This window comes from Medicago truncatula, chromosome 4 (genome assembly GCF_003473485.1).
Source record: "Medicago truncatula cultivar Jemalong A17 chromosome 4, MtrunA17r5.0-ANR, whole genome shotgun sequence".
NCBI classification, from domain to species: domain Eukaryota; kingdom Viridiplantae; phylum Streptophyta; class Magnoliopsida; order Fabales; family Fabaceae; genus Medicago; species Medicago truncatula.
The window spans coordinates 50,495,943-50,512,238 of NC_053045.1; the positions used below are offsets into that span (position 1 = coordinate 50,495,943).

The 16,296-nt window shown below is 33.6% G+C and overlaps 3 protein-coding genes across 3 annotated transcripts; all 3 read right to left on the minus strand.

Annotated features, from left to right (window-relative positions):
- Positions 1 to 75: 75 nt before the first annotated feature.
- LOC25493647 (uncharacterized) lies at positions 76 to 3,937 on the minus strand. Its single transcript, XM_013602213.3, has 3 exons — positions 2,943 to 3,937; positions 956 to 1,064; positions 76 to 836 (listed from the first exon to the last, which is right to left on the minus strand). The coding sequence occupies exons 1-3, from the start codon at positions 3,603 to 3,605 to the stop codon at positions 304 to 306; spliced, it is 1,305 nt and encodes a 434-aa protein (XP_013457667.1). The 5' UTR covers positions 3,606 to 3,937; the 3' UTR covers positions 76 to 303.
- Positions 3,938 to 5,518: 1,581 nt separating this feature from the next.
- On the minus strand, positions 5,519 to 6,402 carry LOC25493648 (dehydration-responsive element-binding protein 1E). Its single transcript, XM_013602214.3, has one exon. It carries the CDS (start codon positions 6,321 to 6,323, stop codon positions 5,661 to 5,663), a length of 663 nt encoding a protein of 220 aa, XP_013457668.1. The 5' UTR covers positions 6,324 to 6,402; the 3' UTR covers positions 5,519 to 5,660.
- Positions 6,403 to 12,823: 6,421 nt separating this feature from the next.
- Positions 12,824 to 13,894, minus strand: LOC25493649 (ethylene-responsive transcription factor ERF026). Its single transcript, XM_013602215.3, has one exon. It carries the CDS (start codon positions 13,763 to 13,765, stop codon positions 13,259 to 13,261), a length of 507 nt encoding a protein of 168 aa, XP_013457669.1. The 5' UTR covers positions 13,766 to 13,894; the 3' UTR covers positions 12,824 to 13,258.
- Between the last annotated feature and the right edge of the window lie 2,402 nt (positions 13,895 to 16,296).

Sequence of the window (16,296 nt, forward strand, 5' to 3'; positions counted from 1 at the left end):
TGGGTTTACCCAACCCATGTACACCCCTAATGCCGCTGGCCTACAAATGTAGGTTTGCTGCGTGCAAAAGATGAATTTCAATCGGTATCTCTCAAATTCTAATATACCCTATCTAACCAAAGCACTAAAGATGTGTTGAAGAAAACCATTAGAACCAAATCTAAACATAGATATCCTAAATTGTTTCAAAATTTATCTGTCTGTTTCCCCGAGACAGGGAACGAGACAGAAAGTAAAGTTCATAAAATACAAAACATAAGAAGCAAATGTACTTGCAACATATCATATCCATGACTATCTAGCCTATTTAACGAGATCAAGGATGATCTCGTTAACCAAACTAGTTAAAACCTCGTTTTCCAGGTCAAGAACAAGTTGTTCTGTTTCTTGATCAGTGTTTTTCCACTCTCCACATTTTTCCATCTCACTAATGTAAACATGTCTTCCTTCTTTCACTTCCCAACCCAAATACAGTTCTTGGGGTTGCCCTTGTATCCAATCCTCAACCACCTTGCAAAAGTTAAGCTTCTTTGAACAATTAACATTAACATTATTTTCCTCAATGCTTTGTTCGATGTAATCGAACAGTAGGTTCTCCGCGTTAATCATCAAATCATTGGATGGAACTGACCTTTTCACAAAATTGAAAAGATCATGTGCATCTTCCTCATTGTTGTTTCCAATAACTGGTGCAAATTCTGAACATTGTTTTGTAGAATGGTTCTGTGGTTCGTCTTCTAATTCTAAGCATTTGATCCTGTTCTCTAAAACCAATGGCTCCATTGAAGATATGTTCTCGAAATGCGGTGTCTTCTGCATATGCTTGTGTTCTGCTCCTGTAATTATAAATGTGATCATTTGTTAGATAAAAAGCACTATGTATTTATATTATATATGGTACAAGTATTAAAAAAAATTGTGATATTTTATTGTTGAGAGGGATATGAGAATGGACCTTCAAAGAAAGAATTGATCATGTAATTAGACTTCATTTCTTCTTCATCTTCAAATGGGCAATCTAGTATTGATACAGGACTGAATTGCTCCTTTTCGTTTGACCAATCCTGTTTCATGAGAAAATGTAGATGATATGAGTTTTACACAGAAAATGTAGTTTTTATATATGATGTACTTGGTCAAAAAAAAAAAAAGTGGTAAAAAGAAGAATAATTAAAAGCATTTGGTCAAACCAAATTGACTATAGTTTTGTCTCAAATTCAAATTCTAGAAAGGGTAAACTTGTCCCAATTGGTTAAGCAATATTTTTGAAAACAGTCCTATAGTTTTTATGCAGTGATGCTGCTGTGTCAGCAGGTGCAGTGAGTTTCAGCGCCGTGGATGGCGCTTTGGTGAACAATACTGCCATGGGATGGATGACTCGCCCTAATTAATTGCATGGTGCTCAGATGTACTGCATTTACCCTGGCCCCTACGAACACAAACCCCACACGTGCAAATACAATTATTGAGCAGAAAATCAGCTATATATTTTCCTCCCAGCAGTGAATTTGAATTTTTTTTTAGGGGTTAGAACCCGAACCTTACGTATATTATGTATTGTCCTTACCAACTAAGTTATATAAGATAGTGAATTTGAATTTAAGATTATGTATGATAATAGTGAATTTGAATTTAAGAACAAAAGATATTGAAAATTGTGTAAAAAAATTTCAATGATTCTTTGTGTAAGAAAGCAATAACATTCTATCCAAAAAAATAAATTAAACAATAAAAGAAATTTAAACTAAAAATTAAAAAGAAAGTGTATAAAATAAAAAGATAGATCTCAATTTTTACTTGTTTAATAATTCACTTTTTCTAGAAACTTTGAAATTTTCCTTAATTTCTCTATAAAAAAAAGTCAAATGTATCTAAGGGTTCTTTAAGTTTTTCATTTTTCCTAAAATGGCCCTTTAAGTTTCAAAAGTCCTAAACAAGTCATTTTAGCCTTGCATTGTAGATAACATAGTTGGTAATTGCTTCATTGAACTTATCTTTGGTACTAAATTTGGCTCCTAACACCCACTTAAAATCAATCATCTTTTTAGGCATGACAAAGGTGGAAAATGCTCTTTGTTGCTATCATCTGAATCATCTCCATCATCCTCTAAAAGGACTTATTTGAAACGATTCAAAAACTAAAAGGACTTGTTTGAGACCTTTGAAACTTAAATGACCACTTTGAAAAAAACGAAAAACTTAAAGAACCTTTAGATGTATTTGACCTAAAAAAAATCATAAACTACACTAACCGCATTCCACATTATTAGTTTATAACTAGGTTACTTTATAGAAATCAAGGAGAAAATGCAAATGAAAGAAAGATAAGTTAGATAACAATAAATTGTCTAAATTATATATATTTTTTGAAAGGAAAGTAAAATATATATATATATATATAACTAAATTATCTTTATTAATTATATATTAATGTATTCAATATTTTTATTTTGAAGGGATGTATTCAACATTTTTTTTTTTTTGAAAGAGTATTCAACATTATTATAAATGCAAAGTTGACTATAATTATTTGGTGATATATAATCCAAATATAAATTAGAGAGAATACAATTAAAAATAAAATGAAAAACACTACAATAAAAAAAATGACACTAATTTTGAGGTTTTTTTCTTGGAAAATATAAGATTGGTTTTATAAGACAGAGGTATTAAACTTGCATTTTTTTTTTTTCGAAGGATGGTATTATACTTGCATATAATTTAATATTTTTTTAGATAGACGAAATGGCAAAGCCATTATAAACTTACACATATAAAGTGGAGGTACTGGGATTCGAATCCCGGTCATGGCATCCGGCCTAACAATTTTGACATATAATTTAACTTTAAAAAATAACATTTTGTCAAAATAAAAAATTTAATCAAAAACAAAAATATTGAAAGAAAATAGAATAGAGGGACATAATATGGAAATTACTTACCCCAGTTGTTACTCCTTCGATCTTGTGGTGGTGGGAAGCGCCGTCTTTGACGCCGTCAACTAGGTCATTTTCATTTGAGCCGTCGGAAGACGTAGCGTTGGATGAAAACGTAAACTCACTTTCTCCCCAGCTGTTACTGCAACAATCTGAAGAGACGGTGGTGAACCTTTTGGCACTGAATATGGCATCTTCGCTAAACGACGTTGGTTTATAATCTCGTTCCTGCATAAGTAGTTCCCGGAAAGATCTCTTACACCTCAATACACCTTCACTTCCCTCTTCCTTCACTGCTTTTCTCCAGAATCTCCGACTTAACAGCTTCCTTGAGAAGCTCCTAGAAAGAACACCAGTGGAAGTTTTCTTTGTTTTAGCACTCTTTTGTGAGGACAATGACTTTATGGCAGTTATTACTGCTTCAGAAGCTCTCTGGAGAGCCCTTACGCGTCGACGAGGGAGTGAAGTACCGTTGTTCTTCTTGTGTTGGAATCCAACGGTGGTGCAGCATTGTCTTCGTGGGAATGATTTGAACCCGCTTGATGAACATGAGCTTAGGTCATCTCGGAGGTAGTCTTTGAGCAAAAGGGTAGGCTTTGAGGTATATTTGGTTGGTTTTATTATTAGAGAATTATCACGACGTGAAGGTTTGCAAATATTTGAAGCCATGTATAGAACAATTAAAGTAGATTTGCTATATGAATATTTCAAGAGAATACACTCATAAGAAAATTGATGAACTATGGAGAAAAGAGTGTATGGTGCAGAAGTTTAGATATAAGCAACATTTATATATTGTTGGAGATGAGAAAGGAGAAGAGTAGGGAAAGAGAGAAGAAGGTTCTGAAGTGAGTTAAGATCTGAAATCTCGAAAGGATGTGTGTGAGATACAGTATTGAGTGGGAAGAAGACAAATTTAGAGATGGAAGTGAGAGAACAGTATCAAAATTAATATAACTCTAAGGGGTTGGTTGAAGAAAGAAGTAGCTTGGAAGCTTCTTAATTCATAAGTATATCATACTATAGACTATAGTATAGTGTGTGTGATAAAATTTGAATCTCAGGTGGGGAAGATTAATTTAATATTTGGCTCAATATTTGAATCTTGTTTGAGTATCTAATTGTATGTATGAGTAAACAAGTAGATGTGATATTTGTTTTGGACTTCCACTAAGACCTGTTTTTGACTCTTTAGGAATTTCTCACTCCTGATGGTTACTCACGTGTGCACATGTCTGAGATCTCCCATGGTTGACTTCTAAGAGACAGCAATCTCCTTGTTGTTTTTTGTCCTATTTAGATCCTAATTAAAGGTACGTCCTAGTTTAGAAGTAATATTTCATACATTTTAAAGTTGGCAACTGCTAATAACTGTTTGATACCTTTTCTTGTACTTTTGATTTTGATTTTAAAAAATAATTATATGGAAATTGCTAACACCTTTCCTTGTACTTCCAAGTTCCAAGTTCACACATTTATTTGATTTTTTTTAATGGTAGGTCGATTGGGTCACCACTATCGGATAATCATCGCCATACAAATTGATTTTAGAGGGATTGAGTTAAGGCTAAATTAAAATATTAAGATAACTGGATAAATTTTTATAATAATTAGTAAAAAAGTAAAAACTTAATGGTAATTAAGGCCTTTGACTTTAGTAGATGTTGCAAGGACTTGCTTTTTTAAGTTTTATTCTTGAGTAGAATGTTGATATAGAGAATGGACTTTGCTGATGATGTGTTGTAACCCAAATTTGGGTGTTTAAGTGACGGATGAGTACCTTTATTTATTGTCTTCCTCTTCTCTTCTTTTTTATGCCCTCTCGATTGCAACTGCTTATGTCCTTTCTTTTGTAGTTGCCCTACATCCCGCCTCCGATATCTAAATTTGTGGATTTGACAAACAGTTTTGATCACGATCTCTTATGATATTGACATGTGTCGAATGAGGAGAGAGCACAATTAATCTTGGGTCCGGGCCACCTATTCGGCAATGGTCCTATTAGAGCTTATCGGACTTCATGTTCATACCATAGTTTATGACCGTCCAAGTTTGGTATGAAATTAACCCGTGAAAGTTGATAGTAAACATTTGATTTTTGTCATACACAAGATCGATTTTATCTCTTAAACGGACGGGTGTACAAGTCAAACACAATTTTTTTCTTTTTGGAGGTGAGTAATGTTACCAAATTTATAAAAACAATGTTGGTCATTTTTTATTTATTTTTTGGTCAAGCAATGTTGGCCATTTTTAATAAATAATAACATTACTATTATTTATAACATTTTCTTTTTCTTCGTTTTGTCTCTCATCAGATATGATGTGCATATGTATTTAACAAATGCTGCATGAATTGAAAAGTGCCAGATTTATCTTTCTTATCTATTATATATCTCTACTATTACACGTTTGATGTTATCATGTGATTTAAAATGTCTAATCTGAATTTATCCTGTCATGTATAAATATCAATTTTTTGTTTCATTCAGCATATATATATAACTTAATATTGTTAGGTGATGGGTCGAATGCACTCTGCTTGAATTTAATCAAAAGCCATGTTCCCTGTGAGGATAGTCTGAAGTCTGAACAGCTTAAAAATATGATCATTGTTGAGAATTACTACTGTTTTTCACAATCGTATGTGATAAGAATTACAAACTACATGTACTAAAATAAAAAAGAATTTCAAAGTACAAAAAGCAAAATGCATCTCATAGATTAGATGGTAAAGTTCCACAAGGAGACCTCAGCATCAACCTGATCAATATCAACATTATTCCACTGATCCCTGCCATGTCTTATAAATGGAGTAATAGGAGATCGTAATGGCTCATCAGCCATACTCCTAAACCAATCATGCAACATTTCCTCCTCTGGAACTTCCACACACAGTCCCTGCAAAGGTTTATTATCAACTTCCATAACACCAACACTATTAACATCACAATTACTAATCATAGTTTGTTCCTTACTGTCCGCAACTACGGCAAATGCCAAAGCAGCCTCCGCCGCCATTTTCCTAATCTCCTTCGCATTGTTCGTCGCCGGCAACGCTAACCGCCACGCAGAGTCAGCAAAATTAAGACAAGCTGATTTACCGCGAAGTGCCAGTGCGGCAACGTCGTGTGCACGTGCTGCCATCTCAGGTGTTGGATATGTTCCAAGCCAAATCCTCGTGGACTTGTCGTTAGGAACACGCACTTCACAAACCCACTTGTTGTTGTTGTTGTTCCTTCTTCGTACTCCTCTGTATACTGGATGTCTTGTCTCCTTGAATTTTCGTCGACCCGCACGTTTCTTTGGTTGTTCTGATGCTAACAAGATTTCTGATGAAGAAGAGTTGTTCTCTACGTAACTAGACTCATCAAGTGATGATTTCATTTGTGGGGTGTATGTAGTAGTACTAGTAGTAAAGTAGCTTATGGTTTATGCGAAATTCAGTGCTGAAATTGACTTAAGAGTTAGGGAAGTATATATAGTACTATGTATGTAGCTTTTAAATGTTTATTTTAAGAGTTTGGGGGAAATTAATGCACGTGACTACGATGTGTACACGAACACGGGAACAGTTGGCTTTTGTTTTTTCTTGTGGGCCAGTGTAACGGGCGGCCCACGGTTAACATTTGATTTTCGCTAGTTCCAATTTCTAACTTTGCTAGCATTTCTTGGGAGTACTCTCATCAAAGAAAATAAAAAAAAACATTTCTTGGGAGGAAGATTCACTGAACCAGAGTCTGAAAACGTGTTTGTATACTTAACGAAACGATGTCATCGTGTTGTTAGTGAAGTACTAAATATAAATAGGAGTAAAGGCAAGTGTGTTTGCAATTTGTATTGGCACTGACTAACTATGATCAAGGCTATTAGTTTATTGAAGGAAAAAAAAATTATATTAAAAAACAGCTTTTGAATTTGGAAGATATTAAATGCTTAATTTTTAAGATAAATATTTATAATTTAGTTTCTTAGCATGTCTTTGTTAGTCAACATGCCTTATAAGTTAATAGCCATTAAAAAAATATATATAGTGAGCAAGTCAACATGCCTTATAACACTTCCTCAAAAAAAAAAAAAAGCCTTATAACATAACCTTTTTCAAAATAAATTCGATACTAGTGATTAGTAAAACATTATCCGACCCTAATTTGTAAAGAGAAACTATACATTCTCTCGGACTCCTCTCTTCTTCATCCAACAAAGAGACATGATTTTAAGTTATATCTTTGACCCGAAATCCTCATTTTTTGTTCGTTTATCTTAAATTCATAGAACAACTTCAATTAGTTTTTATTTTTTGTTTGTTATCTCCGACTCCGATCCTCTCTTTTCTTTCAACGAGCTTTTTGTCATATATAATATTGTTCTATTTTCCCTTTCTACATGGCCATTATTTTTAGAGTATAGGAAGCGATGATTGATCTTAAAGTCTCATTTATTATACAACATCACTAGGGATGTAGATGGATATCCATGGATGCGGATAGTGTGATGTATATCCGCTCCGTTTGATAAATATGAAATTTGTACTCTATCCATATCTGCGCGTTTTACAGGTAATCTATAGATTTTGAGATATCCGCGGGGTTTATACAGATATTCATGGATAACATTAATAAAAATAAAATTGTTAATTTTTTTTAGCTGAAATTTAAAAACAAAAGTTCATAACATGCATTTTCTTTTCTTTTTAGAAAAGCATAATATACATACATTACAATAACAACAAAGTTCATTGACTCAACAAAAACATAAATAAAGATCCTTACATTTAATAAAAATAAAGTTCTTTAATTTAACAAAAGCATAAATAAAGGTTATCATATTCAACAAAAACAAAGCTTATTGCTTCAACGATCCCGACCACTTTCACTTCCTTTTAAAGAAGTGTAATATAAATTTGAACAATCATGTAATAAGTAATAATACTCACAGGACCAAGGTGTTTTACTTAGGAAGTTGAAAGGTATTAAGGATATTTATGTAATTTACTTGGTTTAATAGCGAGTATGGATATTCGTGGGTGCGGATATCATTAAATCCACATTCATATTCATTAATTAGTTGGTAGTTAAAATATCTGTTTATTTTATTCATTGATATCCATTAAGGTATCCGCTCTGTGTCTGTGGCTCGCGGATATCGATGGGTGCAAATTTTTTTGCCACCCCTAAACATGACCTTTCGAATCAACATGAATTATGCTGAAATTCAGTGTTTTAAAATTGTAATATCAAATGAGAAGGTTGCATATGACATTCCAAGATTGGTCATTTAAACTTTTATAAATCATTTTAAAACCAAAAAGGTGGTGATTGCATTGCTAATTACCAAAAAGAGGTGGAGTCTTTCAATAGTTAGAGACTAGAAGAAAACAATCAATGATGACTCCTGGATATATGGAAAGGAAGAATATTGTTGCACCAAAGTGGTACAACTATAGAGAGCTCATGTGTTATGCTCTTACCTAGGCTGAATACGTGTAAGACTCGGAACGGAGGACCTTTGAGAAAGCAATTGAGAGCAAGGAAAGTAAGAATTTGAAACTTGTGGGACTATCTTAAAAAAAATTCAAGGGTAGTTGCATTCAAGAAAATCTTCAGTATTATGGAATGCGTTCCAAGGGTTAAAGAGGTAATGATACATCTTATGGCAATATTAAGGATAGCTTGATTCAAGCGGATCTTCAAGCATAGATCAGTTATCGAGTTAAATACTTAGTAATCAATTCGGATAGGTGGTGGTAAGAATACTCAATTTCAACCTATAGAGACGGTTGTAAGAATACACAATCTCAACTTGGGGGGGGGGGGGGGTAAGAACATTCAATCTCATCTTGGAGAGAAGGTACTAAGATCGCTCAACCTCATCTTGGAGAGGTGTTGCTAAAATACTCAACAACACTCTGAAAAGATAGTGGTAACAATACTCATCATTAGTTTGGAAGCGGAGTGCTACAGACACTCGGTAGGATTGGTGAGAGCAACAAAATGTTTGGTGGATAAATTTGTTTCATCGTTGTTTTGAAGTCAAGGTGGTGACGTAATTACGGGTTGTTTAGTATATAACGAATTATTCACAAATAGAGTTATTGCCTTGTTGTTTGGCATCATCAAAATGAATAAAATATTAGGAATACTTGAGCGTTAAGGATTGAGAGCTTTTGGGTGAGAAATTTGGGTCCGAAAACACATTAAACATCTTAGATAGAGAGATTTCTTAAGTAAAATGATTCAAATTTTCTCTCTTGTCTTCTTGAGCATCTTCTCATGAGTTGAGATAAGCAACACAAAAGGATAGAAATTGAGGTGGATTGTTGAAAGTAATTTTTTGTAGCTCTTTTGTATTTATAAAAATTAATTGATAGGAGATTGAAGAATTGCTCTCTTCTCTTGACTTAAGTCTTAATTTAGATCAAATTGAATAAACAATCTTGATTTGGTTGTTCTTTTACTATTTTTATCTTTGTACTTTGCTTTGATTATGATTTATTATATATACACTTAGGTTAGGTTGCTAATTTATCTACTTTGTTTCAAATTCCCAACATCAAATGTTAGAAGTTAGAAACAAACACCCTATGAGAGATAAAAAAAAAAAAAGTTTTAATGTGAGATGAGAATGTTCACCTCACTACTTAATTTATTTATGTTTTTAGTACAACAACACTATTCAATTTTATTATTTACGTCACACGTTTATACCGTCAATGTAACAGTTTGTAACTAACTTCTAACAACTAAAACAAGAATGAGAACACACCTCTTCACCAGTAGTTACCTAAAGAAAGAGCTTACCAAACCATGTATTGGAGCTAAGAAGAAACGAAAACGATGAGTTTGAAAGATAGGTGTCGACCATTCATGATAATTTGGTTACTGTCAAAGTTTGTAGCATTTATTTTCAGCTTATCGCTAATTAAATCGATTCCCTAGCTTAGAGAAAAATCGTAAGTGGCCCTACTTTGTTTGATTCTCTCGTATAAACCCAAGACCACGTATGTTTTTTATTTAAAAAAAGGTTTTTTTTTCTAGATTACCTTTGAAGAATGGTGGGTAATTTACCCACCAACCAATAAAAATGAGTAATTTGTTGGTGGGGTCAAGATTAGGGGTGTTCGCGGTGCGGTTTGGTTCGGTTTCAAGCATAATAATCATTCAAACCGCGAGAGAAAAAAGCATGCGGTTTGGTTTGGTTCGGTTGATTTTTAAAAAGTCATCCAAACCAAATCAAACCAAACCAATGCGGTTTGGATTGGTTCAGTTGATGCGGTTAATCGCGAGATAAATAAAAAAATTACATTAACTCTAATATTGCCAACTAGTACCAAACAATTTTAATTATTCAAAAAAAGAACTTGAAGTCCAAAATAACATTACAATACCAATAAAAGTTATTTATCTAAAATAACATTACAGTACCAAAATAATATTTAAGAACCAAAAAAGAACAACTTGGGCTTGGGTTTGGGTTCACTTTGGTATTGGGTTAGTACAGTACTTACTTAGTTTAATAACATTGAGTATTTTTGCGGTTTGGTTTGGTTTGGTTCGGTTGCTGAGATGCAAACCGCAAACCGAACCGAACCGCACGGTTCAGTCTAAAAGTCATCCGAACTCATCCGAACCAAGTGCGGTTTTTTGCGGTTTCGGTTTGGATTGGTTCGGTTTGCGGTTTTTCTATTGGGTTGGTTCGGTTTTGAACACCCCTAGTCAAGATAGTTCATAGATACCACTTAAAAATGTGGCTAATGTGTATTGATTAGGGTAAATTATCCACCATTCTTCCATGGGTATCTTAGTTGTCACCTTAAAAAAAAAAACGTACATTCTCACTTTTTTGTGTGCATGCAGAGCACAGTATCTTTATAAGTAAATTAATAAGAAAAATGATAGTTATATAATGATATTTGGCACAATATTTTCTTTGTCTTCTTTTAAAAAAACAATAAGAATACAATGAAAATGTAAAAGATAATTGTTTTTTTTTTTTTACAAGATAAAAGATAATTGTATTAAAATAATTGTATAAATATTATTACATCAATTGTTTGGCTGTAACTCTCTTACGGTCTTACCATATATATTTTCCCATATGACTCCCATGTGTTCAAAAGAAAGAGGAAAATCCAAGATTGCAACCAAAACCATCAAACAGATGAAAGGTTTAATCAACATCAATCAGTAATTGTTGACTAAATTTCTTACTTTATCTTGTCTCCAATTATAAACGGGACCACATGAAGTTTTTTTTTCTGATTATAATTTTCAATTTAGTATTCGTCAAAAAAGCTAATATTCATCTTATAAGATGAATAAGTGGGATGTTCAGGATTTAAATTCTGGCCTCTGCATATAATAATGCATTGTCCTATCAACTGAGTTAAATTTATGGGACAAAAAAAAAAATTGAATTTAGTATAGCTTTTTTTTTTTGAAGGAATTTAGTATAGCTATAATGATATTCATTAGTACATTTTCAGATGAATAATAATACGGTTGCACATTTTCTTTAATTTTTCTTTACACCACTCTGCCGATAAGAATGTATACAACTTCTCTTCAAAAAATAAAAAAAAGAATGTATATACAACTTATTTGCATATTGATGATGAAATTCTAACCAATATTACATCTAATCAAGTCAAATTGGACTTATAACTCTTAAAAAATATTGTTGTAGTACTCTTATGTGTGGTCAAAAGATTCACACACACATAAAAAATAAAAATAGTATAAAAGAAGAAAGAATTAAAATATGTGTAGTTTTAAAATAATTTTATGATAAGTATTTCTTTTTTTGCTGTGACCACATATTTCTTATTTGGGGTTGTGAGTACTCTTGATGAAATTACAATGAAACCTTTACCTAAGTAGTTCTAGAGTTAGGTAGATGTACACTTTAAGGAATAATTTCTTTATGAATCCTAACACCTAACTTTTTCTTTTAAAATAATTGAATTATTGTATGTGTTTTTTTTTAAAGAACTTGTGTATGTGTTGTTGAAAATAAATGATTGTGAATTTAATATAAAAATGATGATAATTAAAGTCAAGCATTTGCACAAAAATTATTCATACACTAAATCATGTATGCTCCTTTTTTTTATATATACTAAGTCTTCACCTTTTAAAGTGAATAAGTGAGGAATCCATGATTTAAATCCCAATTCTTGCATATTATTATCATGCATTGTTGCTACCAATTAACATTTGTTCACGGGAACAATTATGATATATGCTCCTTAAATATATATATATATAGGGCATATCACATGAGAATGACTAACTTATGTGAGAATGGTAAGAATAAATTGCAGCCGTCGGATTAAAAGCAATAGGTGAGATTAAAACACCACTTAAGTCACTCATGTGACCATTCTCTCCCTCTTTTCCATCATTCGCGCGCGCTTCTTCATTCATGTGTGTCACTGATTTTTCTTCTCCCTCTCTGCTGAGTTTGGGGTTCCACTTCATTGATTCTTGTATACCTTCTTTCTTATATGGTGTTATGTTACATCCTTGCATGAATACAAGAAAAATCAATTGACACACATGAATGAAGAAGATATCTTTTAGCAATCCACAGCTTAAAGTGTGATTATCCACTTTTTAGTTATAACTTGTTAAAATACATCTTCATAAAATGTGTGTTCTAGTAAAACCATATATATATATATATATATATATATATATGTGTGTGTGTGTGTGTGTATCAAGTAACTTTTTCTTTAGTAAAAAGAAGATGATGTTTTGTTTTATGGGTTCTTAACAGATATCTTTAACTGTGATAACACCCAAAATGACACACTCACTCATGTTGGATTCCAACAGGAGGCAAATCCAAAATTAAAACCTTCATTATCAATAATATAAAAGCAATGATAAAAGTCAAAAATAAAACGTTGCTTCAGTACATATATTATCATTCCGCAACCAACACGCTTTTGATAACATTTGCATCGCAATCGATAGTCTTCTCTATATATGCATATCCATTATAGTAATTTGCTTTGTCTTGGTGTTCACAGTTTGATCTTTTTGTCTCAAGCTTCTACTTTTTGTCGGGTACACTTTACTTACACACTTTACTTTGAACATCATTAATCAGGCATATACTATAAAAATAACAAAATTAAATTAAGAACTTAGAAATATAACTTAAATACTATTTGAACATCATTAATCATACATGCATTTTCCTACTCCATTATATATATAATAATTTAATTACTTTGATTGGTTTCTAGGATTAGGAAAGAAAAAAGATCGAGCTTATAAATATAATTATATGATATATTTTATATATAGATGGAGAGATCAATAGTAGCTCCACAAACTTTCTCCCGAAGTGTAGTATTCAGGCAAGTACTCAGACGGTGGTGGATTCATTCTGGGAGGAGAAAGCAACATACCCTCAGCCATTTCTACCATCAATCTTGGCATTGAGAATATAGCTTCTTCATCAAGAAACTCAGTTTCATACCAAGGCCTACCATTTAAGCCAGCATCATTATTAACGGCTTCAGCCGCCGTTAACTCAGCTGCAGCTGTGGCAGCACTGCGGATATCATCTGGTGAATTAGACGCAGGCACCGGGTACTTGCTAGCTGAATTAGGGAAGTTTAGAACAGCATCCCCGCCTTTGAGGGCCAAAGTCGCGACATCATAAGCCGCGGCTGCCATCTCAGGGGTAGGGAATGTGCCTAGCCATATGCGGTTGGTCTTACGAGGCTCGCGGATTTCAGTCACCCATTTTCCTCCTCGGCTCCTAATTCCGTGGTATGTTGGGTGTCTTTTGGAAGAAGAAGATGATGAAGAAGCCATACTTGTTAGAATTAATGAAACTTATAATTGCTAAAATTATGTACTTTGAGTAAAAGGGTGGTAAGAATGTAATTTGGTGTGTGCATGCAAGAATGATAGAAGTTAATACATGAAGGGATTGGGAGATAATGGTTTGAGTTAAGAGAGTGAAGATAGTAAGAGTAGATATATGCATGAGCATGAGTAGTAAAATGCGCGCAATAAAGGTGATACCGTGGCTATATCGCGGAGTAACTGAGTGGTGCTTTTGTTCGTACAAAAAAATGGTGGCTTTTAGTTGGGTTACAAATTATAACTCTATTATATTAATGTCAACGACCAATGGACAACTCATTAAAAATACATGTACAATTTATGTGTTGCATAACGCAATTCGTGAAGTTGATAGACACTGCTCCTTGATTTTACTTTCATGATTAATTAGTATTGTTTTCTTTCTTTCTATTATTTCGATGTGATCAGTCAACTAATGAAATTGGAGGCCTAACTCATCCTTAAAAATTGGTTCAATAAGGTGATGATTGCCTCCTCTATATAAAATTTTATCAAGAGTCTTATATATCCGATGTAGGATATGAGTTTTTCCCAATACACTCCTGTCACGCCAAGCACTTCCAAAGTGAGGTAAAAGCGTGAGCTCAGGAGGCCCCCCTGCATAGCCGTTCGGTCCGGCCTCGTACACCACCCTCGGGACCCCCTGAAAACGACCCCCACCATCATGTTGCTGAAGCTGCTCAATATCATCCTGCTACTGAGGCTCCTCAACATCAGGCTGCTCCTGCTCAATACTAGGCTACTCATGATGATCCTCATACTGATGTTGCTGATACGCATCAAACTGATATTGGTGAGGCTAAGGCTCCTGAAAATGATACGCATGATCCTGCGCCTACTCATCCTGATAATCCTGCTGATACCGTGTCGGGTTCACCGTCTGAGATGGACCCATCTGTGATGTTGACCCCCCTGCAGCATCAACTCTAGGAAGTCTCGCGCCCCCACTTCTCCCTTGACCAACCATAGGAGGGTGTAATGCTTGTTTCTCCCTCCGTACACTACCAGTAGGGGCAGGCCTCCCTGCCCTAAGTCTGTCACTCCTATCCTGAGGCAGCTCAGGCGGTCTCTGAGTCGTATTCCTCCGAGGCATATCTGCACAACATTTCACAAAACACAAATTCAATGACACATTTTCACACAGACATTGTGTCATTTCCAACAATTCAACAACAACACTAAAATTTCAACAATGTCATTTCAATCCGTAAACTACCACATTGCTCTCAAACATACTATAATCAACATTAACGAACCATATTCTAACTAATTTCATCATTAGCAATCCAAAAAACAACAAAAAAATCATTGAGACATTTTACCAAACACACAGTGTGCAATTTTTAAACAACTAGGTAATCTAACAATTTGTAAACCCTAAACTACCACATTGTACTCTAAACAACATCTAAACAACAATTTCTAAGTTAATTCATCACTAACATGCAAGCAAAATTTATAAAAACCTAAAAATGTTAAATTTCTTCAAAAAAAAAAACTAAAATTTCTACAAATAAAATGCAATTAAGTAGGGTAATCATCACTTACTTGATATTGTGGGAGAAATTGGCTTTGAATGCGCAAGAATGATGAAAATCGGATGTAGGGGAAAAAATTCGAAGTTGTGAAGTTTAGGAAATGAGGGAAATGTGTTTTTGTTTTGCTGATATATGACTTAAGTAACGTTGTGTGAGTTAACTCACGCCGCGCTACTTAAGTCACGCATAAGATACAACATGCGCAGGTTAAATCACGCAGCGTGACTTAACTTGCGCAGGGGTAATTTGAGCAATGCTACAGGGCGCGAGTATTTTGTGCTGGGGGAAGAGCAGAAATCTTTCACAATATAACCAGCCATAATTCATCAGATGAGGGGGAATTTTTTGAGAGCAATTTTATCTATATACTCTCCAAGAATCTGTGAGCAATTTTTACACCATTTTTTATAGAAAAAGTTATTTTTTTAAAGTTTCAATGCATTGAATGCACCATTTCTAAGATAAAATTTCTTCCTTAGTCTTCTTAAGGAGTGTCCGTAGGATCCTTGTTAGCATTTCCTTTTTTAATATTAATCTTACTTCTTTTTGATGTTTTTTTTTTTGTGTATGGGTTTCAAACCTTAGACTTTAAATATACTAGCGTCCAAAAGGGCACTTTCGTGCTCGTCTGTCCGCTTTTTCTACTGCGCTAAAGTACTTATACATATTTTACTATGTTTAGTTGTATAAATTAATAAGTAGTATGTATACACAAATATATTTTATTTTACTCTCGTGCCAATCAGTTCGTTTTTTTATATATGCTAACGTTTGCATATATTTGAAGAGTTAAATGGTAATGCAATGGATATTTGTGTACCAAAGTGGTTCCACATAACAAAGAGAATTGAAAATCAGATGATCATACTCACAAATGTGTGTTTGCAATTCATTTGTGATTTGGCAGGGGTAACATCTCAATACAGGTCCTTAAGACAT